Raw genomic sequence first — 27,837 nt, forward strand, 5'->3', positions numbered from 1 at the left:
GGAATGCCAAAAACACCCTAACTTGTCTTAGGTAAAGCAGGAGAATTAGGGCACTATCAGTGTCTTGCCACTGCAAGGTTAAATGCACTCTATAGATCCAAGGAAGAATCCCATGCCCCTCACTACAGAGGAAAGCAAAACTCTCCATAGTCTGTACCAATTCGACTGTGAGGTAAAATTACTTCCTGACCCCAAATATAGCAGTTGGTCTGACTCTGAGCAATTGGACAACACTCTCTGCAGTCAACACCCCATGCTTCTGAGAACAGCAGGAAAAAAAAACCTGATACCTTTAGCAAGAGGAGGGGGAAAAACATCCTTCCTGGCCCCAGGTGGCAGTCAGCAAACCCAGATGCATAGGAAAAACCAAACCTTCTCACTCTGATGTGGAACTGAGCGACAGCAAACAATGATGTCTTGGTCGTGCCCAGAGCCACATTAAAGTGGTTAATACATTAATGGATAGGGAGTGGTTAAGCCAGTCTTCACTGCAGTGCCTCTACACAGGTTGCCCAGGCAGTGTTGACATGTCTTGAGAAGAAAAAGATTGCAACTATGGCTGCTCAGAGCAACCATGCATGTAAAAGGCTGTCCAGCCCTGCTGCACATGTCCACAGAATGTCCCTTGCCCTCTGTGAGTGTGGAATTTAGGTTAGTCCAATTTAAAAATGTCAGACAGGAAAGCATTATAAAGTACATCTGTGCTGTAAAGCTAGGAACAGCCATTACACATAAACCAGTTTAAATGATCAGAAACTGGTTTAAACCTGTAGAAGAACATAAGTTCAGTGCACATAAACCAGTTTCAAAATGGCTAAAAGTGGGTTAAGATAAACCTGGTTGAATGTATTATCAGACTTAACTGATTTATGTCAAACCAGTTTATGTAATGCCTGTCCCAGACCCCTTCCTGGTTTAAGTTAAAGCAGAGTCCCCCAGCATCCCAGATGCTTTGCAGCACTGGGCTGGGCTGTCTTCTCCAGAAAGCAGGCCTGACCCTGCCCCTCTGCTCCCTAGCAAGAGCTCCAGCAGAGACTGCAGGGTCTGCTTGGCTTCCCCCTGCCCCATCCCCCCTCTCCACTCGCTGCTCAAACAGGGATCCCCCCTCCCTCCCTGCCATCTCCCACAACAGACCCCAGCCCCAAGGACCCTTGCCAGCATGTGGTATGCTAGCTTACGTTGAGAGGTGTCTGTGTGTGTCCAATTTCCAATTTCACCGGGACAGGACAAAAGCAGACAGGACAGTGCCCACTTAGGGCTTTTTGGAGCTAATCAGCAGGTCAGCTGGTAATGTTCCTCCATTTTTTCCTTGGAAAAAGTTGTTTAAGAAGAGCTTGAACTAATGAGAGGCTTTTATTTTCTTGATGGGCTGCTGTGTTATCAGCTCCCTGCTGGCTCCCTTGCCTGTCAGGTTTGCTGCATACAGTATGAAGAAGGAGGGAGAGGGAGATTGAAAAACTCAGTATCATCAGTAGATGCATGCACTCCACACAAGCAGTCCTCCCTTCTGCAAAGTTTGACTCAATTCAGGCTCAGGCTTTTTGAATGTCTCTCCCTAGCCTAAATGATGTAGAGTATGTTTCCACATCAGGTATCATTTTGAAACTGTTAGTGTAGCCAAGCAAATGCCCGTGTGACTTACATTAATTGATTACTTTTGAAAACTTACCCCACTACAGTATGGCAAGACTAACAACTATTTGAGAAAATACAGAACTTTTAAACACTTACTTTTAACACTATGTGAGAAGAATGACTTGAAAGAAATGTCCAGTGGTTTCCAATGAACCAGGAAACCCTGTGTTTACCTGAATTATGCAGTCCTGCTTCAGTAGTATTTATCAGCATTGTTGTGGACTGACACTGATAATTTCCTCCTAATAAAAGAGGGTGAGGCATCTTTAGTAGTTCCCAGGCTACAAGGAGAATGTCTGTGTTTACACAAATTGTTCTGACATTCCAGTGAGAAATGCTGGCAAGAAATGTTAAGAAATTCCGGATTGTTAGCTGAGTTGTTCTGTTGTTTTTCTTGCTGCTGGGAAGAAAACAGTTTCAATGTTTACCATTTTCAGTGCATTAACTTTTCTATTAAAATATTTACTGCTTAGAAAGGAGGCAAAACAGCTGCTGTTTAACAAAATAACACTTTGCAATTATTGCTGTTTTGTTCTCTGCAGCATTGCCATCATTTTCAGGGCTTGTTTATAATATGCACACATAGACATGCACATTAACACGCTCCTGTTCAAAAGCAGCAGCACCCCTGCCTCCCTCTTACCCCCCCCCCTCTCATTTCTTTCACCCTCTCAATAATCAAATCAAATCTTAGGTAAAGGCTGGCATGCCTTCACTTTTCTCCAGCTAAGGACTGGAGCCATAGTGTGTGTCCAAAACAGGGAACATAAAAATAACAATAAAGATTTCAGACAAAATGTCACATACATTTCTTTAGAATAAGTAAAATCCTTCATGACTTTAGTTTCACAATTTAGAGTTCTGATTTGATAAAGTTACAATAAAGAAAGTGAGTTGTATATAAGGAAGATAAAATTTGGTCTAAATTGAGTGAGTTTCTTTTTATGAGGGACATTTGAGAAAGATATAAAATGATTGAAATTTGCTGTAATAAATTTCTGTTAAATTAATGAAAATGCATACAAAGGGAAATTAAAATGTAGAAAATAAGATTAATTTGGTCTGCATAACAAATGCATGTTTCATTATTTTTTGCTGTCTCTTTGGATTTAGTTCTAATAAATCAATGGAAACTGGTTAGTCAGTGGCAGGGGAGGTTACAGGAACTGCAGTGTGGTTGGTTTTACTGACCAAAACCCAGAAAACTGGAACTGGAAAACATAATATCAAGCATTGATTGGAAGATCCTTCTGTCATATTTATTCATTCAGTGAATCAATAAGAATTTTACCTGAATAAGTAGCAAGTACCTGGGAACTCAGCTATAAAAATTTAGGAATAACAAAGTCTTATTTCAATACAATTAGGATAAAGTCCAAAAATGTCCTATGGTGCATATAGATTTCTTGTGTTTTAAATAAAGAGAGGAAAAAAACCCTCTAATCTTATTAGTCCTTATCCATTGAGTCATGAAAGTGAAATGTTTTCATCATTTAGTCAAGACACTGGAGCAATAAAAATTTAGACAAACATCCAGAGAAGGTAATACACTATTTTATAGACTTTTCTGCCATCAGATAATTTGCATATTTACAAACCTACTCTATGGACTGTATACATTTTGTTTATCCTCAAAATAATGGCAATAGTATTACGTATCAGGCAGGAAGCATATTTCTAAAGCATAAATAAAGTCTACAATCCAGCACTCTGAGAAATGTTTTACACAATGGATGGTTTTCCATGCAAAAATGTTTGCAGTCATTCTTTTGATACTTTTGATGGGAACTAAAGAAACGTAGCTGTTGGAAATACTGGATCTTGTAGAATTCACTGTTAGTTTAGTTATGACTGGTTTCTGCAGAAAATAGTTATTGGATAAAAGGTATAAACAGCAGTGGAAGAAAAACCCATATAATCTCCCTCCCTCCTAGGGCAGTGCCCCTCTTACTAGGCTTCAGAGTCTTGATCTTTCTTGCTGAATCTCCTCCTGTTTCTTGCTATCTTATCCACCCAGAAACCCAGTGTGATGTCTGTAGGTATTATAGGGCTTGCTAGTGCTGCCCTGTGCTAGTCTGCCTACAGGTGGCGACAGGGTAGACCTAGGCTCTGGATCACCATGTCTGCCAGGAAGTGGATCTTACATTTTTCTCACCTGCCACAACTTTGATGACCTATATATTCCCGGGAGGCAATTCCCACAGTGATCCTGCCTGGTCTTGATCCCTGTGTCTTCAGTGGGGCTCCAAACCTCCCCTTTACCCCAGCCTAACCTCTCCAGATGGTGTTTTACGATGTTATTCCACAGCAAGGTTGCAGTGCTGCCTGTTGTAACCTCCTCTGCACCCCCTTTTCCCCCAGCCTAACCTCTCCAGATGGTGTTTTACGATGTTATTCCACAGCAAGGTTGCAGTGCTGCCTGTTGTAACCTCCTCTGCACCCCAGGGTGTCCTAGTGCCTCTCTTGGGTACACCCTTCCAGGGGCCGGTCTTGGCCTGCGCTCAAACAAAATCAAAATAGACAGCAAGAGAAATCACAGAACCACGCCCCCGCCCCGCCCCCCCGGCTGCTTCTCAGCCTTCTTGTCAGGCTCTGGCAATGTCCCCCCCAAAAAAACAATCCCTTAGTCCATTTTCTGCTGTGTGCTAGCCTGCCCTGCACCCCTATGAACGTACACAGTCTTTTTGGGGTCTCCCTCTTGTGCAGGAAGGCTCTACCTGTGACTGTAGATTTTTCCCTTCCGGCCCTCCTCTGGATCCTCTGTTGGAAAAACTCCAGTCCAGAGATTCTCTCTGGCCTTGTGGACTCCCTTGCTCTGGATCATCAGCTGCAGCTCCGCTCCAGAGAGTCCCATCCGGAGATTCCCACTAGCCACTTGTTCACAGGCCTCCGCCTGCCTCAGGGTCACTCCTGCAGGGCTCCTCAGGCCCGTTCTGCAGTTTCTGCCTGCCAAGACGCTCAGCCGCTCCTCTCTCCCTGTGGCCTGCAGGGAACTGACCCCTCTCTGCCCCTCCCTGGGGCCCAAAATACCTTTGAGCGGCCTCCCTCTACCAATCCTGAGCAAGATGCTGCCTCGGAAATTGGGTGGGTATTTTCCTTCCTTTCCGGGCTGCAGCTGCAGCCCTGCCGGCCCTCCATGCTGTAAGTTCTGTCTCACTGCTTCACATATCCCCCACCCAGTTAAGACGCAGTCAGGCACCCTTCTTTGTTCATGCGGGGGGGTTTTCTTCTTGGACCATCACCTGCTCTCTTGATGCGTGCTGTGTTTCGAGAGACTTGCTTGAGTAGCAACAAGAAAGAAAATCAGCCACAACATTGTCTTTACCTGGTCGATATTCAACTGTAAACTGAAATGGCTGCAAAGCCAAGGCCCACCTTGTTATACGGGCATTGTCTGTCTTGGAGGATTTTAACCATTTCAGTGGTGCGTGATCTGTTATAACTGTGAATTCCCACCCCAACAGGTAGTACCGAAAGTACTCCAGACCCATTTCACTGCTAGACACTCTTTTTACTGCAGCGTACCTTTGTTCATGGTCATTTAATCACCTACTGGCGTAGGCTATCGGTTTTTCCTGCCCTCAATCCTCTGGGAGATCTTGGCCCCTAGCGGCTGTCCTGGTGCATCTACCTGAAGGATAAAGGGCAGTGCAAAATCCAGGGTGTGTAGTATAACATCCTTATATAAAGCCTGCTTGACTGCCTCAAAGGCTTGCTGTTGTAGCTCTGTCCACTGTATGGGGCCATTCCCCTTCCCCTTGTTCATGTTAGTAAGCAGGACTGCTAATTCCACAAATCTCAGTATAAATTGTCAATAATACCCGGCTAAACAGAGAAAACCTCTCATTTGTATTTTGGTTCGAGGGACCCAATAACTTTTAATCACCTCTACCTTATCTATTAAGGGTTTGTTTTGTCCTTGCCCCACGCAAAAACCCAAATAATCTATCTCGCGCTGTCCTAATGTACATTTTCCTGGGTTTACCCTCAATCCTGATCACCTTAACTCCTGTAAAACTGCTTGGACTGCTGCTAGATGTTGCCCCCAGGTCTTGGTATATATGACTATATCATCAATATAAGCAGCAGCATATTCATGTAACCAGTCCATCAGCCTTTGAAAAGTGGCCACTGCACCATTTAGGCCAAAGGGCATTCTACAAAACTCATAGAGTCCCCATGGCATTCCGAATGCTGTTTTAGCCTGATCTTTTGGTTTTACTGGGATCTGCCAATATCCTTTGGCTATATCAAAGGTGGAGATAAATTCAGACTGCCCTATCCTTTCCAGCAACTCCTCAACACGAGGCATGGGAAACGCATCAAACTGGGTGATAGCATTGAGCTTACGAAAATTTATACACAAGCGGAGTGACCCATCCTTTTGGGGGATGGTCACTATACAGCTTCTCCACGGACTTCTAGAGGGCTTAATTATTCCCTGTTGAAGCATCTTTCCTATTTCCTCCTTCACTGCCTGATAATGGTGGTATAGGATCCTTCTCCACCTTTCCTGCACAATAGCCCCTTCTGGTGTTCTAATTCCATGCACTGCATCCCTTGTTCTCCCTGGGATTTCACTGAATACATCAGCAAATTTCTCTAATACCTGGTTCAACTGTCTTAGTTGCCTCTCCATCAAACTGGATCCTGTGGCTGGGGTCTCTAAGTTGAACCTGTCTGTCTCCACGTCTCCCAACTCCCTTCCAAACTCCTCTTTCTCTGGGATAGAGGTGGCCAACAATCCCTCTGGCTCCTGCCACAACTTCAACAGGTTAGCCTGAAATACATGAAATATCTGCCTATCCCTTCCATGTCCTGGCCGTAATACCTCGTATTCTACTGGACCAACCTGGCGTACGATCTGGAACGGCCCCTGCCAGCAAGTCAGAAATTTACTAGTTGAACTGGGTAACAGGACCAATACCCTGTGCCCCACCGAAAACTCTCTTTCTTTGGCCCCTTGGTCATACTGCTGCTTCTGGTTCATTTGAGCCTTCCTCAGGTGATCACCAGCCACCTGATTCACCTTCATAAGTCACTCCCTGAGGTTTGTCACGTACTGAGAAGGGGCTGTTCCTTCATTCCCCTCCTTTTCCCACTCTTCATGAACTACGTGTAATAAGCTCCGTGGGGTATGCCCATACACCAGCTCAAATGGTGCATACCCTAACGATGCTTGCAGCACCTCTCTAACCACAAACAGTAATGGTGGGATCAACAAATCCCACTGTCTTGGGTCCTCCTGGGCGCACCTCCTCAACATGGCCTTTAATGTCCCATTAAAATGCTCCACCAGACCATTAGTCTGGGGGTGGTAAATCACTGTATGCAGGTGCTTTATGTGTAATATCTGGCACAATCCCCTCATCACATGGGACATAAAATTCATTCCCTGGTCAGTAATGATCTCCCTCGGCAGTCCCACCCTCGAAATCCAATTCAACAATTCCTCTGCCACTTTTGAACTCGTGACTGCCCTTAGGGGCACTGCGACAGGATACCTGGTCGCATAATCAATCAGCACTAATATAAACTGATGCCCTCCCGCACTTTTGGGGAGTGGGCCAATCACATCCAGGGCTACGCGTATGAAAGGTTCAGAAATTACGGACACTCTAGGGGGTTTCTTTACGCTGACCCTCTGGCATTCAAGGCATTGATTACAAAACTGTTCTACATCCTGGTAACACCCCGGCCAAAAGAAACTACATGTCACCTGGGCTATAGTTTTCTGTTTACCCAGATGCCCCCGCAGTGGGCGGGCATGGGCCAATCACAATAAATCATGGCAATAATCCCGTGATACCATAATCTGGGCTAACACTTCATCATCTCACTGCCCCCTTTTAAGCCAATACAACACACCTTTTCTCACCTCACACCATGGCAGTTGGTTGCACAATTCTGGACATATCACTTGTTGTTCTCTTTTGGCAATCTCCGACTCCCAGACAGCTCAGAACGCCGGTTCCTCCCATTGCGCATCCCAGAATTGCGCCCCGCCAGCAAACGCACTCGTGTCCCATAGGTCAGCATCCTCCCTGTCTGACCCTTCTTCATTTTCCTGGCCTATCAGCCCCTCACTAGGATCCGCTTACTCCTGATCCTTTGCCAACAATTGATATATCTCTGGCCAGTCCTGACCCACAATCATAGGGTGCAACGGATCATCAACTATCCCCACTGGCCATTCCCACGTGACCCCTCTTATTGTGAGCCATACTTTCATCCTTGGGTACATGCAGCCGTGCCCATGCAAACATACCATCCGTATGGGTGTCAACCTCGCCTTTTCACTCAAAGGTACTAACCCTTTTCGGACCAAGGTTTGATCACATCCGATATCTATTATTGCCCAGATCACACATCCTGCCACTTCCACCAACACTGACAGCTTGGCCCATCGTTGACTCTCTGCTACTCTCCCTAGACTACAATCCATCATCTCCACCAGGGGTTGTTCCCATGCAACTGTGGACTCATTCTTCCCTTCGCGCCGCATATATATTTCTGAACTATATAGGCGTGAGCTATTTGGACAGTCCCTAGCCATGTGCCCTTTCTTTCCGCATCTGAAGCAGGTGACTCTTGTCACTATTGGCCTGTGGTGTCCCTTACTATTGTGCTGTCCCCGGCGTTCTCCCGTCTTCCCACTTATACTATTATTAGGCCTGTCCAATTTTTCATGAGCCCCTTCCCCCCTGTGCACACTCAAAATCCTCTGCCAACTGCAGAGCCTCTCTAGAGGTCTTGGGATGATGGCACTTGACCCACCTCTGCGTGCCTTCCTCTAAATCAGTAAGGAACTGTTCTCATAGGATCATATCAATCACTTCCTCCAAGTATGTGACTCCTGCCTTTAGCCACCTATTTAATAAGTCTGTTAATCTTTGTAACAGGGCCCTAGGTGTCTTCTCCTCCTTCCTCTTCCACGCCCGGAACATCTGCCTATATCTTTCAGGGGTAATATCCAGACAGTGTAGGATTTCCTCCTGAACCTTCTCATAATTCTAAGCATCTGTTCTTGACATGTTACTATATGCTGCCTGTGCCTGCCCTACTAACAGCACCCCTAATTTGGCCGCCCATTTTGATGGGTATAATCCTGCCACCATGGCACCCCTTTCAAAACTCTCCAAAAATGTTTCGGGGTCATCTTCTGTTGTCATTTTAGGTGCTCAGAAATCTATCAGTTGATGCTACATTAACTCCTGCTGTCTTATCAGCTGCTCGTCCGCTGCCATCTATCTGACCGCCTGCTGCTGCTGCTGCAACAGTTGTACAAAAAGGCCCAAAGTCTGTTGCATGACCCCTGTGCCTGCAATGCCTCCTACTAATGGGTCAAACTCCATCTCTACCCCTGGGGTGGGTTCTGTTTTCCTGGACAATGCACCAATGTGACATCTGTAGGTATTATACAGTTTGCTCATGCTGCCCTGTGCTAGTCTGCCTACAGGTGATGACAGGGTAGACCTTGGCTCTGGATCACCATGTCTGCCAGGAAGTGGATCTTATGTTTTTCTCCCCTGCCACAACTTTGATGACCTATATATTCCCGGGAGGCAATTCCCACAGTGATCCTGCCTGGTCTTGATCCCTGTGTCTTCGGTGGGGCTCCAAACCTCCCCTTTACCCCACCCTAACCTCTCCAGATGGTGTTTTACGATGTTCTTCCACAGCCAGGTTGCAGTGTTGCCTGTTGTAACCTCCTCTGCACCCCAGGGTGTCCTAGTGCCTCTTTTGGGTACACCCTTCCAGGGGCCGGTCTTGGCCTGCGCTCAAAATCAAAATAGACAACAAGAGAAATCACAGAACGCCCCCCCGGCTGCTTCTCAGCCTTCTTGTCAGGCTCTGGCAATGTCCCCCCCACAAAAAACAATCCCTTAGTCCATTTTCTGCTGTGTGCTAGCCTGCCCTGCACCCCTATGAACGTACACAGTCTTTTTGGGGTCTCCCTCTTGTGCAGGAAGGCTCTACCTGTGACTGTAGATTTTTCCCTTCCGGCCCTCCTCTGGATCCTCTGTTGGAAAAACTCTAGTCCAGAGATTCTCTCTGACCTTGTGGGCTCCCCCGCTCTGGATCCTCAGCTGCAGCTCTGCTCCGGAGATTCCCACTAGCCACTTGTTCACAGGCCTCCGCCTGCCTCAGGGTCACTCCTGCAGGGCTCCTCAGGCCCGTTCTGCAGTTTCTGCCTGCCAAGACGCTCAGCCGCTCCTCTCTCCCTGTGGCCTGCAGGGAACTGACCCCTCTCTGCCCCTCCCTGGGGCCCAAAATACCTTTGAGCGGCCTCCATCTACCAATCCTGAGCAAGATGCTGCTTCGGAAATTGGGTGGGTATTTTCCTTCCTTTCCGGGCTGCAACTGCAACCCTGCCGGCCCTCCATGCTGTAAGTTCTGTCTCACTGCTTCACACCCAGCTTTTACAGGAAGGATGAGGATGCCCTCAGTCCTGCCTTGCCCATATTCTAGTGGTTATGGCAACTTCCTGGAAAGTAGGGATACAAGTTCAAGTCACCTCCAACTGGGTGGAGCTATGAACCCAAGTCTCCCACTTCCTTGGAAAGTGACCTAAATCCTAGGCTACTGGCTAAAAGAGTGTTGGATCATCCTTCCTCTTTCCATTCTTTGGTAGGATTGTGAGACTTTGAAGGCACATAGTGTGCTGCCCTTCATCAAATACCTGAGGAGCAGGAATTCACATACATCTCTCCTTAGCTTTTCCTGTTGGTTACCAGTAGGCAGCTTCCTATTTAGCACTGAAATGCTCTATAGGTATCTAAATCTGCCTATTGAAAGAATGGGAAAGTTATACATCTTCCCACAAAGGATCACTCTCTTTTGGCCAAGTGGTGCCTTAGCTTTAGACATCTAATAGAAAGAATAGGAATTTAGGCAAAGTCCTTGCTTCGAGGATTGCAGTATACAAGTGTTCCAGTAGTGGGCTCCTCAGGGTCTGAATTTGAATTAATATAGTTTAGCATGACTTCAGCAATAGACAGTTGAGGTCAGGGTAAGAGTAGGAACTGCTTTGTCATAATTTATGAATTATGAATTATGACCTGCTTACTGGAACATTTACTGTATGAAGATGTCAGTATAGGACAGAAAACAGGAACAGGATTAATAATCCACTTCTCCAGAAACACTCAAGGATTGTTAAAAGATAACATCAACATTGATAATTTTGAAGATTTTACTTCCTCCATATGAACTTAAAAAATCACTTTTGTCCAGAAAGTCCTAAGCCAGGGAACAGAGAACAAAAGAACTCTGCTATCTGAAAAAGGATCTCTTTCCCAAGAAAGGTGTGTAATTGGTCAGAAAAACATGCTATAATAGAAGCACTACATTGTTTCTAAGAAGCCTGGTTGCTCATTAAACATTACTGGCCATAGACTCCTGAAAAGAACAATTTCAAGTGCCAAGGTTGGGCCTGTTGGATAGGTATAGTTGATATAAGTGGAACTGTAGACTAGAGCCTAGTCTAAGAATGGAAGAATTACAGAATTCTGCATAAGGAGAAGTAAAAGCATGAGGTCTGATACTTGAGGAGGGTGATCTCAGAGAGACAGGACTGAGGATAGAGGTAGAATTAAGGCTGCAACTGTGTTGGAGGGTAAAGGGGCAAGAGACAAGGACAAATATTGAAAGAAATTAAAGATCATGTGATATATTTTGTGTGTAAATCTCTTTTTAGTTTTAATGGTTGGATCTTTTTTTTTTAAATGAGGTCAGACACCAGTTCCGAAATAAATAACCCTGAAGTAAAAGGTCATAGTAGAAAGCAGCTAATCAAATTAAATTAGTCCTTGGTAGGAATTTGAAAGAAGACAGAGATGATACTTGCTGTACTGAAACAGGCAAGAGGTAAAAAAAGACATAGAGGCACCATTGGGAGCAATGATATAAAATGGAAATGGAGAAGGGAGGGACTCAAGAAGTGTGAGGACTGTTAGCTAAGTGTAAATTCAGGACCAGTTGGGACAGAGTTGTTATTATTGAATGTGATTATGTTGGCACACAAAACCCAGTGAAGATCATGTGAAGATGGTTCATAATTTTACATCTAAATGGTTGAGACTATTTTTAAACTCCCATGTGTAATTCTCATTAATCTGATTATATGAAGGATTCTACAATCATCCCCAAACACATAAATAAAAAGCATATATTTAGAAAGTAGTTAAGTAGGTGGCCATTTATACAAGGTTAAAAAAAATCTGAGGCACTGTAAGAACAGTAAGGTACAGATGCAGTACTACCAGGAAAAGCAATGGGAAGTATGAGAAGACTATTACTCAGTGGGTGCATCTACACCTGCACAGTTATTGCTCAGGAACCTAAATTCCCATGCAGTAACCTAAAATTACTGTGCAGTATGGGTATGCATCTACACATGCAAGCCCATACTGTGCAGTAACTATGGTGACTTATGCTGGCTTGGGCGTAAATTTGATCCCTGTATGATGCCAATTAGTTACTGCTCAGTAACACACATATAGACACCTTACTACACAATAATGCTGTGCGTGTGGACTGACTTGGATCTAACTTCAATCCCAAATCAGACCACGCATAGTGTTAATGTGCTTTAACGCTTGCACCTGTAGACACTGGCCTATTTCTGTTTACTGAGCAGTAAATTTAATGTGATGTAAATGCACGTGTAGACGTGCCCAGTAAAGATCTAGAAAATCCTCTCTATATTCTTAAACACAGTAGCCATATCCAATGCAATAAGTGTTTCCTGACAATATATCCCAGGTTAGTTAGTACAATGGTTAGACACTGGCTGAGTTTTGAACAGGTATACCTTGCCTAATAAAGTTTTCTTGCCAGTGAAGTTAATTGTTTTGAGCAAGTTGCTTCTTTCAGAGTTATGCTTCTGTGAAATTTATGCACTATTGTGAGTATGCTCCTCAATTTCTATCTGTACTGTAATAAAAGCAATCTTTTCTGAGATATTTGCCTTTTTAGAAGAGTCTGAGCCAACTGATTACAGCTTTTTTTTTTTTTCTTTTTTTGGTTATAACAAATAGAGAGGTTTCAAATGATACATGGAGACTGTGCTTTAAAACAGCCATTATGTTTTACTAAAAGTAGATAGGATATTGAAGCTATTCACTGAGGACTGTCTTAATGAACAATTGCAATGTCCACCCAGTGCAATCTGCCAATTACCATGCTAGTAGAGAGTCAAGATAAACATACTTTCAGAGCTCCTGAAGTTTTCGGCATGCAGAACACAGTACCCTTATTTATCAAGAAGTCTTAGAGACTGACTGTACCATTGTTGATAGTCAGGGTGCAACTGTATATTTTGACTTTTCTTTTCCCATATTAGCAACGAAAGCTACAATCCCAGGGAGGGGCATGTCTTTTAGATCTCAGAGCTGATAGTGGCTGCATGTGTTACATTGGGTGATTTGAACTTTTGAATGCTTTTGTCATATACATTTCTGAGAGCATTTTGTCAGCATTCTTGGTACCTTCAGAGAGGTGAGTTTTAAGATGCACAGTAATTCTTCAAGTCTTAAAATGCAACTGATGACATCTTTGAATGAAACGAAGTAGATTGGTCAGTATAACCTGAGTTTCAGAAAAATGTGGCTTTCATACATCTCAGAGTACTAAGGTAATGAGCATCTATTTTTAGAACAGTATTTATACTGCAGCAGTGTTTGTATTCAGCTCAATCAGCTATTGGGCTATCAGGTTGTCTAGAAGTTTAAATATCTTGCTAGATGATCGGTTCTTGCATTTCAATGGAACTATACTGATTTTTCCCCTACCTCTATTAATATTTACTGAAAATTGTGTTTTATGGTGGCACATGATATTAAAGTGATTATTTCATTTCACTATATAATAAGAGCTGATAAGTAGCTGCTCTCTGAATCTCTCTCTCTTGCATCAAGACTTCTTAAACAGATAACATTCTTGTAGATACAGTGGTCATAGAAAACTTTGTTTTGGGGTTCGTTTTTTTTCCTTGCCATTGCATATTACAATGTTGGATTCAGCGTGAATTTGGTTTGAATCCTATTTGAAATGTCTATGCATTAGCAGCTGTGATGTATGTAAGCATAGTACTGCACAATATATAGATTTTGCTTTATAAGTGTTATCTGCCTCTGCATCTGCCTTTGAGCAGATGTTTAGCAGATAACTTGTTCACATACTTTACTAGTTTCATAATGATGCTCTGTACTCATAGAATTGTTCACAAAATGTAGGCAAGACAGTGAACTTTTTTATTTTCATTACCACTTAGTTAAAATTCTCCCTTGTTAGGCCTTGACTTAACAAAGTATTTATGGTTTTTAATTCATTAGGTTGTGAGACTACACCTAAATGCTTTCAATCAGGGGTCTCAATAGTAAATAGAGTCAAAGTTCTTGTTAAGCATTAGATGCATTCTAAGTCCCTTATTCAGTCCCCATTTTCAGGGACTTCTGCTTGAAGAGAAACCATATTTAGGATTTAACTGCATAAACTTATAAAATGTTTTGGTAAAAAAAATCCACCCTTAATTTGTAATTTATCCTTGCTGTAAAATATTTGTCTTCATTTGAACTTGGTTGTGTTTCTGAATAGCTAATTATATTCAGTGTCCCATAGTATAGTCCGGATTCATATTTTAAGGTAAATACTTTCAAAAAGATCCTTAGATTATGGATTATGCCTCTGCTTTAGGGGCATCCAACTTGAGGCATTTTAGGCCTAATTACCACAGATGCTTTAGCTGGGCTTAAAATGATCCAACATTTTCTAAGAATTAGGTCCCAAAACATTAATTGAACTGCCTACAGCATGTTACTTAGAATGTTTTATGCTAAGGATATGTGAATACCGCCTTGATTGCTTTAATCTCTGCTTGTTGGACAAATAAGTGCTAGTAAGAATCAGATATCAGTATGAATCGAGACACTGATTATTTGATGCCACTGATGTTTCCATTTCAGAAATGTGTGCTGTATTGGCCAGAAAAAAGAGGAATATATGGGAAAGTTGAAGTCCTTGTTACCAACGTGCAAGAATGTGAGAACTATACTGTTCGCAACCTTATATTAAAGGTAACAATGTTCTGTGCCTGTCATAGATAAATGTCCTTCAAATATCTGTAATTCTTCCATGCTGGATATTAAGTGAAACTGAAAGGCAATCAGTTTAAAACTGAAAAGGGATATATATGTTTTTGGCATGATGAATAAATGACCTGTGGAACTCACGGCTACAAGGAAAAAGTGAAACCATTTCCCAATAATATTTATACTAAAGCTATTCTGTATCATTTTGGCAGCATTAACAGGCCTTAAAATTGGAACACATTTCACCCTCTTATAGTACAATAACTTTAGGAATTCTTCACATGGCTAGAGTGATGTATAGAGCTTTTACTTTAATTGAAACTCAGACCCCTGAAGTTTAACAGGATTCAAAGAAACATTAAAGGTTGATTTGAATGAAGATGATGTTAATGGCCCATCAGACAAGATAAAAATAAAAGATTAGAATCATAAGGAAAAAGGGGTTTGAAGGGACCTCAAGAGTTTCAGTCCTAAAGGGATACCAACGTTATGCCTTGAAGCATAAACTAAACTTGAACTGTCTGGAATTAGGAAGAAACTGCTACTATTAGTAAATTATTCCATAACTGCCCACAATATGGTAACTATCTCCTGTTCCTGAAACATCTTGAAGACCGCATGCTAGAAGAGAGAAACGATTAGTCTAGCCCATGCAGTAGTTCTGTTCGTGTGTGTTCTGTATCTAGGTATTGTAGTAAAACCTCTGATGGTAAGGATATAGAGTAGATAGATTAAGCTATTTCATAAATATGAAAGATGATAGAAGGCCAGATTCTGGCCTGATTCCACTTCTCCTTTGCCAGTCTTTCCATCCCTATCCCACATTGGAAGAGACAGAAAAAAGGTGATGTCAAAATGGTCCAATAATTCCCAGTTCACCAGACAGCCCACTGAGGAGCACAGCCAGATAGCTGAAGTGGGAGACAATCTGGACCTGAGTACCAAGGCATTCAGTTTATCAGATGTTGGATGTTCCAGATTACCACTGGTATTTGGCATGATAATATATTTTCAGCCACCCTTGGGTTAAATTGTGCCAGCCTATGTACATATTCCTTCCTTTGGTTTCCAGGTTTTAATGTAATTTTGACAGAAATAAACTAAATGTTAAAAATTGTTCATCCAAAATGCACAATTCATATCTTTAAATCACTTTCAGCAAGGGAGTCAGTCACGAAATGTGAAACACTATTGGTACACATCCTGGCCTGACCACAAAACCCCAGACAGTGCTCAGCCTCTTCTGCAGCTCATGCTGGATGTGGAAGAGGATAGGATGGCATCACCTGGCAGAGGTCCTGTAATTGTGCACTGCAGGTAATCTCCTCACATTTTCTTAAATTGATTATTGCAAGCAAACTTCTATAGGGGCTTATAGAAAAAAATCTATCTTAAAGGCCCTTTCCTCTTTGCATTGGGTTTTTTTGGAAGTGCTAAAAAAGAAGTTTATCCACATGCTTTTATTAAATACTGATTGTTAGTTTACATTAATGTATTTTAGAAATGTAGTACTTTTTAAATGGCCCTAGTTTCTGAACTAATCCCAAATTCTGCTAAAGTATTAAGGAATTTAAGCATTTGAGAGCTAGTTGTGAAGATTGGCTCTTTGGATAGATGTGAGATCTTTTATTAGACCAATTGAATAGTTGGAAAAGAGATCTTATCAAGCTTTTGGGTGCAATCACCCTTCTTCAGGCATAGGAAGTCTCTGCTGTTCTGAGACTCCAAGGAATGAGAGAAGCTAAAAGTGTGACAGGATGTCAGTGAGAATGTAAAAACAAAAGGTAGAGCCTAATTTCTACCTATTTACATTCTCACTGACATCCTGTCACACTTTTAGCTTCTCTCATTCCTTGGAGTCTCAGAACAGCAGAGACTTCCTATGCTTGAAGAAAGGTGATTGAGCCCAAAAGCTTGAACTTTTTTCTAACTACTCAGTTGGTCTAATAAAAGATCTCACATCTACCCAAGAGCCTTGCCTGCCTGTGTCCTTAGACCAACACGACTACAACCAAAAGCCTAGTTCTAAGAAGTAGTTTTCAGTTCTGTTTCTTGTTCATTGCTCACTTTAATTGATATTCATTATTCATGTTGTGCGATCCATCGCTTAAGTCATGTGTTCTGCCCTATGATTGGATGACTAATGTATTTTTTACACAGGATAATAATAAGATAACAAGCTTCAGGTAAGCATTTCAGACAAATATACATTAGTGCTAAAATTCACAAATGTTTTTGGGTTTGCAACATTTGCACAAACCCAATTGGCTGAATATATGCAAACGACAACCCATCTTACTCCACATATCAAATGAACCAAATACTGCCTTCACTCTTTATATGATGATATAATAAGCCTACCCATTCCTCACCCAAATGTTTTCATATTAGAGTCTTGAAGGAGTATTCTACAAACAAACAAATGGAAATGTGCAGTGTCATACTGTATTACCATAGTGTGCAGTGATAAGCACCTCAGAGTACTTAGATAAGAAGATCACAAAAATACTATGATGAGGATGGACAACAACAGAAAAGGGGAGGGGGGGAATAGTGGGTGCATCTACATGCAACATATTAATATGCATTGGCCTAATTTAATGTGTATTACGGGTGTGCATTTACATGTGTGTGCCCTTAATGCACATTAAAAATGGCAAAATTAAGCTAATCATGCCTATATTTGATACCTACAAGTACAGGTATCAAATTTAGGTGTGACTGGTTAATGCACATGTAGATGCGGGCCAGGTCTGCTCAGCCAGTAGGGGAACACGGCAGGGCTGCAGGGACTTAGCACTAACTTTAGTGCCAAATCTCTACACATGTAGACCCCTGCCAAAAATCACTTAATGCACATTAGTTTGATGCGCATTAAATTTAGTCACACTTAAATGCACATGTAGATGATCCCAGTATGTTGGATTCAGTTGGACCTCTCTGCACTAAAGCTAGGTAAATGATAGGGCCTACATGACTGATGTGGGGAGGGAAAAATTTTTAAATCCTTTTGTTTGTTAAAAGAATTAGAAAAGTTGTCCAAGAACAGTTAATCCATAGGAAAATTTGAACTGTATAACACAGCCAAGAAGCTTGATGTAGAGTGTTCTGCTGTGAAAAAATACTGGCCAATTCAGAGTTTTAATTTATGCACTCCTTTTTTCAAGGATTCCAGAATATTTTAGAGAAGAGAACGCACATGCCTTGATTTGCTTAAATTAGTGCCTTTGTTTTCCCCTTTTGATAAAACGTCTCTAGCCCCTTTTGGACATGTTCTCCCAAATAATCCTAGTGTTCAGGAGTACAGCTCACACCCAGCTAAGGAAATCAGCCTTTTCTTACGCTGCTAGTTTTGCCTCTTATTAACATCTTATTTTTTGGCTCAGCTATCTGTATGTGTTTAGTTACTGAGTCCTGTTGATAATCCTGACTTCCAGATGGGAGGGCTCTTGAGTCTTAGATACACACACATCTTTAATTCCATCAGATTTTGTTTAGCTGTAGTATGTGTGCTTAATCCTAACAACACTTTACACTCTTATGGCAATCCAAAATATTTTATTGCCACTAACTTAACCTAATTAAAGAGAACTATAAGGTGCATAGATGAGTGTATACTCATTAGATAAATCAGTAGTCTGCAAATTTTGTTGGCTTATGGCCAACAGTCGTGAAGCAGGAAAACATTGCAGACAACTCGAAGCATAACAAGGCATTCTGGTGCCCGGGCAGTGGTGATTTTCAGCTGTCACTGTCACAAGCATGATCATGTGGCTGTGGTGGCAGCTGTTTTTTTCTACTCTTCCCTCACTTGCCCCCAAGTCAGCACCCAGAGCCGTTGCCCTGGTTTCCCCATTTTAGTTCATAGAACCATAGAATCATAGACAATTAAGATTGAAAGGGACCTCAGGAGGTCATCTAGTCCAACCTCCTGCTCAAAGCACAACCATCCCCAACACTGCTGCAGGCAATATCCTTCCTATTCTGCACTCTCTGTCAATCTCAGTTTTAACTTTTTAATTTCTTGTGGCTGCCACAAGGGTTCTTCTGTCTTAGAGTTCTGCAGGGAGTATGTTTCCTGCAGACCAAGGGTTGGGGACCCTTACTGTGTATGGAGAAATTGTGGATGGCCAAATTGAGGCACAAAGTGGTTAAATCCTAACATAAAGTCCTGATACTCATCTGAAATCTGAAGTCAAGCATGGTGATTTGGAATTCTGACTCCTGACATTTACTTTTAACTGCCAGATAACATCTTCTGCACATTTTCCCCCAGCAGGAACAAATATGTAGAAATGGTTTCAGTGAATTCCTGGAACAGACGAAAGGAACGATGGCCCAGTTCCTCAAAGTCATAGGTAGATAGATGCTGGAGACACAAGGGGCAAAGAATGCGCCTACTAAAAGGCATACTGACTTCTTTTCCTCTCTGCAGGGGGAGGGGAGAGGGTGGTGGATAACACTGGTACTATTAATTTTTCTTCTATGTAGCCATGGCTGATAAAAAAGGACTAGAGTGGAAACTCTCCAGCCAAGCAAGGTGAAGTTAGGGAAGGAGGGAGGAGTGCTTGGACAAATCCCCAGGTCTGTTGCCTCTTGGGGCCAGCTCTGCTTCTTATGCCACATCTCCATCATCCATTTCTTAGGTCTAGAGGATACTTAAACTCCTCAGTCTCACTGAAACTTTTGAAGTTTTGCATTAAGTTGTTCCTTCCATACACTTCTGAGGAGAATGAAAACATATAGGCACAACTAATAGCACAAGGTAACCCACGACTGATAATCTGCTGTAGCATGAAACACATTGATTTGTAACTAAAAAGAAATGTTAGCCTTATTAATCATACACCTAACTGCTTACCATTTTCTCTTCTCCATATTTAGCACTTTATATATATTTTTTTGTCCATAAATCAGAGGTCAGAGTTTTATGAAGAAAACAAGTTGAAGTAGAACTGAGAGATTCATCTTTGTTTTAATTCTGCTTTCAGTGCTGGTATAGGAAGAACTGGATGTTTTATTGCTACTGCCATTGGTTGTCACCAGTTAAAGGAAGAAGGAGTTGTAGATCTATTAAGCATTGTCTGCCAGCTTCGAGTGGACAGGTGAGTTGTAATGCAACCATCAGATCAGTCAAATAACTGACATGCCATTTGTAGTCAATGTTTGTTACATTAAAATCTGATGTATTTGTCAGTTAACCTCAGAACAGAAGTACTTTAATGCAGAAATACTGTCCTGAAGCCAACACTCTACAATATTACAGAAGGTTAGAAATATCAGCATCTACAAATGACTCTGGTAAATTGTAAATGTGAACTGAAATGCTTAGGTTCTTAAAATGTTAACATGCCACATGGGAAGACTTAAGAATTCCAAACTATCATGCGTAGGATTTTCAGAAAATATCAGTTGCCCTAATTTCCTGTCCATCTTTGCTAGAGGGATTTTTACTATGGACTTCAGCAAGAGCAAAGTTAGGCCAGGGCAGGGTATGCCTATACTAGTTTCAAGGTGATCCCAAGACTGTGGCCAGGTACACTGCTCATCACTCTCAGAAGCATGTCCTGGACAGATCTGGAGAGCCTTCCTAGGTACCTACCACCAGGAAACCACCCAACATTTTTTCAGCACACATTACATGCAGAATGTGAGTAAGTGGATAGGGTGTGTTCTTGGTCGTGGTCTTAAGATCACTAGGGAAACTATAGAGACACACCCACCGAGTGCTTTGGGAAATCCCTCTCCACACTTTAACCAAAATATCTATTAACAAATTTTCTATTTTTCTCTTCTGTCAGGACCTCAGTTTGGGATTTTATGTTTCTCTTGCATGAGTAGTTTTCACTTAAGTAAGGTAGGGAGCTATGACTTCCTAGGTGCAATGATAAGAAACATGGCTGATTTCAATATTAGTTTAATTGTCAGCTCATGGAGGAATTCTATCCAGCCCAGGAAGCCTGAGTATTGGTAGCAATTTGGCAGCATGGGGCTTCTGCAATATTGGGGGAGGAGGGATCAGGATTTGCACGCATGGCAGTGGCCAGATGGCACAGAGAAATGTCAGTGGTAGCAACTGGGTCATCAGCACTGGCCCTTTATGGAGCAAGTGGCATTATTTCAGTCCATCACTCCTAAAAGATGCTAATTCCTGCTCTAAGGGGAATTATTTCTAGCCGGATCTTGCAGCTTATGAACATAAATGACACATAGGAAAAGGGAAAATCCCTCCTCTGATTCACAAACTGTCTAATCGAATTTCCCACTATCCATTTGACAGTGTATTTGCTGCCTTAAAAAATGAAACAGGGAATATTTATTTCCCTTTTAGTAGCTCTATTATAGAATCTTTTATATTTATTCTTCATGACGTCCAGCTGTGTTTTCACTATACTGGAGCAAACCCTGCTTTTAGGTACACCAGTATTAATGTACTTATTCCCATCTTGAAACAATTATTCCAAACTTGCATTGGTATAACTGGCCACAGAATCTGACATTGTGTTTTTATTTAATCACTTATAAATATTACTACACCAGATGAATTTAGAAGAAGATTAAGTCAAATCAGAACAGTGGATATCTGATCTAAATAGACATATTCAGGGAAGCAGTGAATCTCACAATGCACACATGTATTTTAAAGAATCTCTAAATATTGTAATTTGACATGCCTGCTTATTCACTAGATTCGTATGCATATTGTTGACTCGCGCTAATAAATGCTGTAGCTCTTATGGGCAGTTTTTCCATATCCTCATTCACTAAAGACTTAAGCATTAGTTGACATAACACGTAAATAAATAAGATTATTTTCCAGTTAAAATTCAGAAAAAACAGATACTTTGTCTTTCATAATTAGTCATAGTTCCTAGCTGATTGGTTTAATCTGCTATCTAGGCTCCCTCTACATGATGCAGATATCATGCAATTAACTGGTTAATTGCACAATTACCTTGAGACCAGCTCCACATACAAAGTTGCTGTCACATCATAAAAAGCTCCAACCAGCTATAAAGTTAGACATCAAAAATGAGGTCTAACTTTATAGCTGGTTGCTATTGAACTTTAATTTGCATGTGTAGCAGGGTCTCTCCTCCAACTGGGAGACGGTTAGCTAATGGGGCTCCCAGGTGCAGGGGGGCACCAGGCTGGAAGTCCCACAAATAAGGGGACTCTCAACCCCAGGAGATGCCAACTCTAGGTCCTGAGAGTACCCTACAGCCACTGGGACCCAGAGTTCCACAACTGCAGATGCTGGGTCTTGGCAGCATGCCTCCCAGTGTTTGGCTACAATCTCCTAGTCCCAGAGGTGCATAAAATCCCCAGGACTAAGAGATCACAGCAATTGCAGCCTTCCAGCCATGGGGGTGTGTGAAGTCCCTGGAGCTGGGAGATCATAACAGCCAAGAACTTCTGGCTCTGGGGGCTTCACACACTCCCAGGGCTGGGAAGCTGCAACAGCTGCATCTCCCAGTCATGGGGGTACCTCCATGGCCAGGAGCCCTCACAGCTGAGGGGGCTCCCAGTCACAGAAGCTTCTTGCCAGTGCAAGGGGAGCCCAGGATTGGGTTCTCCCTGCACCAGAAGTGAAGTGCAGTGGAATCTAATGCATGATCCCACAGTTGTGCCTCCTGCCATGCACATGTGGCATGGCAGGAGGTGTGACTATGGATTACGCATTAGATCCCATTGCACCTTTACCTGCGAATGTAGAGGGGGCCCTAGTTCACAGTGTGAGTGAAACAAACCCAAGGTCTGCAATCTAATCAATGATGAGGTTTCCAGTCTTAGGGTCAATGCAGCCTCTTGGTATAATTATGGCAATATAGAAAGTTCCCTAAAGCCAACTTGACTTGCCATCTGAGAATTTCTGCAATGTGGTAGAATCACAAGGTGGCATATGACTGGCAAAATTGGCTGCACAACCCCCTACATTCTCAGGGCAAGGGACTTATCTGGGAGAGACAGTCTTGCACTCTCTTTTTATTACTGCTGCAGGGCTTCCATCAGCAATCAGGAACAATTCAGAGGAAGGAGGAGGGATTATACCTTTAACATATGTGTAGTATGTTAGTCTGAAAGGTCATAAAGTACAGGCAAGATATCAATTTTTGTACATGTTTAGGGTGAGCTTTTGTGCTGCAAGCAGGGCTATGAATTTATCCCTCAGAGTCCCCTTGTAAAACATAAAAATAAAGGGCACAGGGAAGAAAGGATACCTTTAATGTACTGCTGGGGATCCACAGGTGTCCTGCTGGAAGAGGCTGGCTTAGAACTTTAAGTGAGTTCATCTCTCAAATGCTGTGTCCCCACTGCCTTTCCAGCCAGCCCTACCTGAAGTACTGGAAGCATGTAGAAGTGCATCCCTGGCTAAATCCAGGTCCTGTGAGTAGTGCGGGTAGTGAGCCATTTATATTGCTATATCTCCACTTTGAGTGAACTTTCTACTGCATGGGCCCACAGCCTGAATTTTAGCAGAGCGCATCTAACCGATTGTTTATGAAAGACAACAATGCATAAGTACTTTACATACTGAGCCAACTCCAGCTTAATTTACTTACTGCCATGGGCCAGTACAGCAACTGAAAGTGAAGGAGGGAAATATTATGTAAAAAATAACTCCCAAGCCTGGAATTGGAGTCTGGATTAGCTGCATGAAGAACCAAACCCAGAGCTGTGGTTTTCGAAATAGAGTTGTAGTGGGGAATGAATTTCCCAACTAAGGTGTGTCAGTATTTCCTCTGCTCCAAAACTGCAGCTTAAGTTACAAAAGCTGAGTAATGGGTGGAAGAACCTACTGGCAGCCAGGGATGCTGTGCTGTGTAGAGAGGCCGGCCTCTGCCTCTCCCAAACCCAGTCCAGAGATAGGATTCAACTGCACTCAGTGTGAACTGCAGTTTTGCTATGCACATAAGCAAGAAACCTTTGATACCATGTATCTTCAAGCTTTTTTTGTAATACTGTACCTAGAAACTCACTACGTTCTTAAAGGCACATTCTTGGAATTATCTTCAATGAGTTTTCTTTTGGTTTCTCAGACAGGATGAAAAGAATTTCCAACATGCGTCAATTCATTGTTTAAGTATTTTGACTAATCACTGAAGTTTTTAAAAAAAGGCATCATATTCATTTGGGACCAGACTATGCCCAGCTGCGCCAGTGATGAGCAAGGGAAGGACAAAGGACAAGTAGCTTCCCTGCCCTTTGCAGCCCGGAAATAGAGCCAGGCAAAGTTACAGTCCTTGCACTTTCAGAATACCAGGGACTGTTTCCCTTTTTACACACCCTGTACAGACTAAGAAAAAAGTACACAGGGTCTTGGTCCAGTTATTGCAGAAGAGCCAGTAGTTCTGGCTAGTCGTGCAGAGGGAGAGCTATAATTATAAGCTATCTTCTCTGCTCCCCATAAAAAACCTGATTTGTGGAGGTAAATTTTCTCTTGGTACACCCCTCCCTTCTGCTACTAACTCAACCTTAGGAGATTGATGGCACCCTTTATATTAAATATTACTAATGTGCAACAAAAAGGGAAGTCAAGTTTATAACGCTTCTTTGGATAATAGAAGTGGCAAGGCCTGCCTGTTTGAATCTGCATCTGTAGAAGACTCCATTGAGCAGCAGAGCTGGGGGAATGTTGCAAGACATCCTTTTCCATGAGTTGTCCATTTGAATTTTTAAGGAAGTTCAGTTGCTTTGACAGCATTTATGCCTCCAGTCCCTGAAGATTCCTGTGAATAAGCTTTGCTATTGTAAATAAAATACTGGCCCAAAAACCAACAAACAAAAAACCACCTCACCAAATTTTCAATTTGCGTATTCCCTGAAAACAAATTCAACTGCAAAGTTAATTTGCAGTAGTGCAGATATGGAATTTAAAACAGAACATTGCAATTTTTATACCCCAGTAGGCAATTTGAGAGCTGCTGAGATCTTGGGTTAGTTATATAAATCACCCAACCAAGTAATGCCACAAAGTACACATAGTACCTTATGTAGAAAGAATGAGTGACATATTCCTAATGAATGATCTGTAAACCCCAGAATTATTTCCCAAAGAAATTTGTGGGTAGTTTTTGAATACTGAATAAATCTGCTAACTTCACAATACTTGGCACATAATATTAAAAATGGACTATATAACTCTAATTATATAAAACTACTTGATACTGCAGTATTTAAGTACTTCCAGGACTTTTATAAAAGAAATATCAATAGCAGTCTTCCTTCCTTCCTTTCCAGCCTGTAGGAGAAATTGCTTGATTTGATATGGTATCTATGGTGTCTATGTGGAGGGAAGCCTGTCATCATTCTTATCACTGATGGAAGTGAGTTCCATAGTCTAGACCCAGTTCTTGTGACATTTTGACTCCTAGCCACAAACCTTTCCCTCTTGGAAAGCATTTTGATGCTATGTGGAAAGTAACTATCATGGTGAGGTCTATGGTTGCTAAAGAAAAGGTAACCAGTGGTGAGGGAGAATTACAGTGATGTGCTCATGCTAAGCATGGGTTGCTATATTTTGTAACAGCTAGAGCTTTCTCACAGCATGTGATTTCTAGAAATAAGAGACTGCAGTAGTCAAGCCTTTGTACATTCCACAAAATTGGCCTTTAAAGCGGCTTAAATGCCCTTTCGCATTGCTTTAATGGTGTTGCTGTGTGCACACACAGTGGCATATTCCGCTTTAATGGTGTTGCTGTTTGTGAACTCCCCTGCTCCAAGGTGTTTTAGTTTGCTACCTAACAAAGTGCAGTAGTGCACAGAGCGCTGGAAGCTGATGTGCTCTGGGCTTGGTGGGCTTCCAGCTCCCCATGCACCATCCCTGCCACCTTCTCTCGCTGCTGCGTGACCCGGCGCCAGCCTGTGCAGGAAGGGAGACTCGACTGAAGAAAAAAAAAGTGGCAAGGAGCCTAATCTTAATTTATTTCTTTTTTTTCTCCCAGAGCCTGCCTGCCTGCCTGAGCTGCACAGGGTCTGGTGATTCCTTTCATGGCTGTGGTGCCCCCTGGGATCACTCAGGCTGGGTACCAGTGGGCAGGTGCTGCCTGGAGAGTGCCACCGCCGCCATGGAGAGAAGTACTGCTCCCCCTGCAGCTGTGGAGGGAAGCACTGGGCCCCCACACAGCTCAGGGACCGCTCAGCCCACTGGCAGCTCACCCTCCCCATCCCCCCCGAACCAGAGAGGCAGGGAAGTTTGGGTCCCACACTTGTGTACACATCACAGGGGTTTAGTTCATTTAATTTTCCCTAAACTGAAATGGTGGAAACACCATTTCAATTTAGGGAGAACTAAACTGAATTAACCCCCCGTGGCATGTACAAGCAGCTGTCAAGCCTGGAGGTCACAAAAGTGTTACTCACTGGGTTCATCTACATGTGCACTTAACTGTACAGTAGACTAACTTGCTGCAGTGTAAAGCATCACAATCTGCAGATGTGGTGCTATTTGACCACAACAAACAAATTTTCACTGCTGTAAGATAGCACTGTTGGGGACAGTACTATCTTATGGTGACAAAATTAACTGCACCTAAACACAAATGTAAATACCGACCTGGGTATAAATTGTGCCCAGGCAGCCCAGGCAGCAGGGGGCCAGACCCCTTCCTGCCACCTTACCACATGGCTCTGCTCTTTGGGCACTCTTGTGCCCCAGCCAGCCCCTCCGCTGCCTGACTCCTCCACCTAGAGCCCCGGGCTGACCCCTGAACCTGCTGCCAGCCTGGGACTGCTCTGCCCTGACTCTAATTGCTGCAGTCCTGGGTGCATGTGTAAATGCTGTGCCTGAAAGTAATTAATAGCTCTGGCGTGAGCTGCATTGGAGTTTATTCAGTCAATTTAATTGCGTGTGCATATGCACCCCCTGAAGCCAGGTCTGAGCCTGACAAGGAGGAACTGAAACTCCTTAGCAATTGTACATGGAACTGGTGTTTTCTTCATTACTTCCTGCCTGCCTGCCTTCCTCTTTGACTGGTTGGCCATCAGCAGCATTAAGGAAACCAAAAGAATGTTGTGGTTTTAGACCAGCAAAGAGATCTGTGTACCAAAATATTTATTTTGTTTGACAGTTCTTGCCAAGGACTGCGTATCAGCTGCCTTTTCTTTCAGATTAACACATTTTAAAAACAATATTTTATGTCTGATAGAGGCCTGATCCTGTATTTCTCGTAATGCAAACCTCCCACCTGGAATTCACTATTTCAGTTAAGATTTAGGGAGAAGTAGTGTACAGCACAATACTTTTCCTTTTCCCTTGGGCCATATCCTTTCTCTGAAATGTACTCATGCATCATATCCAACTTGCTAAAAGTTTTGGAAGGCTGTGGGATTCCCTATAGCAGGGGTGTGTCACCTGTGGCACATGGGCCTCAAGTGACACAAGCCATCTCTCTGTGTGGCACGCAATAGATCATGGAAGGGACAGCACATAGGGCAGGAAGCAGAAGGCAGAGCATTGGATGGGGCAGGGAGCATAAGGAGGAAAGCAGAAAGCAGAGTAGAAGGTTTAGTATAGAGCACAAGGCAAGAAGCAGAACAGCAGATCAGACAGGGGAGGGGGACTGAAGTAGCATTCGGGGAAGGTGCATAGCTAATTTGTTGCATGCCTGCTCTGTATGATCTAGATACAGGGGAGGGCAAAATATGGCCCATGGGGTGGATCTGGCCCACCAGGCCATTGTATCCAGCCCAAGGGACCCCTAAAAGTTTTGAAAATATTTATCTGCTCCTGACTGCCTATCAAAGACAAGAGAGAGGGGCATTAGGACCCAGGGGGAGCTGGCAGCAAGAGCCCATCCCCTCCCCACCCCACCAGCCATTTCCCTGCTCCCCATGCTGCTTCAGCACCACATGGCTCCCAGCTACATTGCCGAACTGGGGAGCATGGGCCCCTCCGGTACCACGGGGGTGTGTACACACAGGCAAGGGCAGAGAGTGTGTGTGTGTGTGTGTGTGTAGTCAGGAACAGTATGTGTAGGTAGGGGCAGTATGTTTGTGTGTGTGTGTGTGTGTGTGTGTGTGTGTAGGCAGGGGTGGTGTGTGTGTGCATAAGTGCAGGCAGGGACAGAGCGTGCAAGTGTTAGGCAGGGCAGTGTGTATGTGTGCA

General features: G+C 43.0%; 1 protein-coding gene across 1 annotated transcript in view; it reads left to right on the plus strand.

The window, feature by feature from the left end:
• The window catches only part of PTPRR (protein tyrosine phosphatase, receptor type R), a 129,678-nt gene that overhangs the window by 98,915 nt on the left and 2,926 nt on the right, over positions 1-27,837 (plus strand). Inside the window, exons 9-11 of the mRNA XM_006026949.3 lie at positions 14,604-14,714; positions 15,889-16,046; positions 19,721-19,834. Coding sequence (XP_006027011.1) covers positions 14,604-14,714; positions 15,889-16,046; positions 19,721-19,834 — 383 coding nt within the window. The remainder of the gene's footprint in view (positions 1-14,603; positions 14,715-15,888; positions 16,047-19,720; positions 19,835-27,837) is intronic.

The sequence above is a fragment of the Alligator sinensis genome, unplaced genomic scaffold, assembly GCF_000455745.1.
Source record: "Alligator sinensis unplaced genomic scaffold, ASM45574v1 scaffold506_1, whole genome shotgun sequence".
In the NCBI taxonomy this organism is placed as follows: domain Eukaryota; kingdom Metazoa; phylum Chordata; order Crocodylia; family Alligatoridae; genus Alligator; species Alligator sinensis.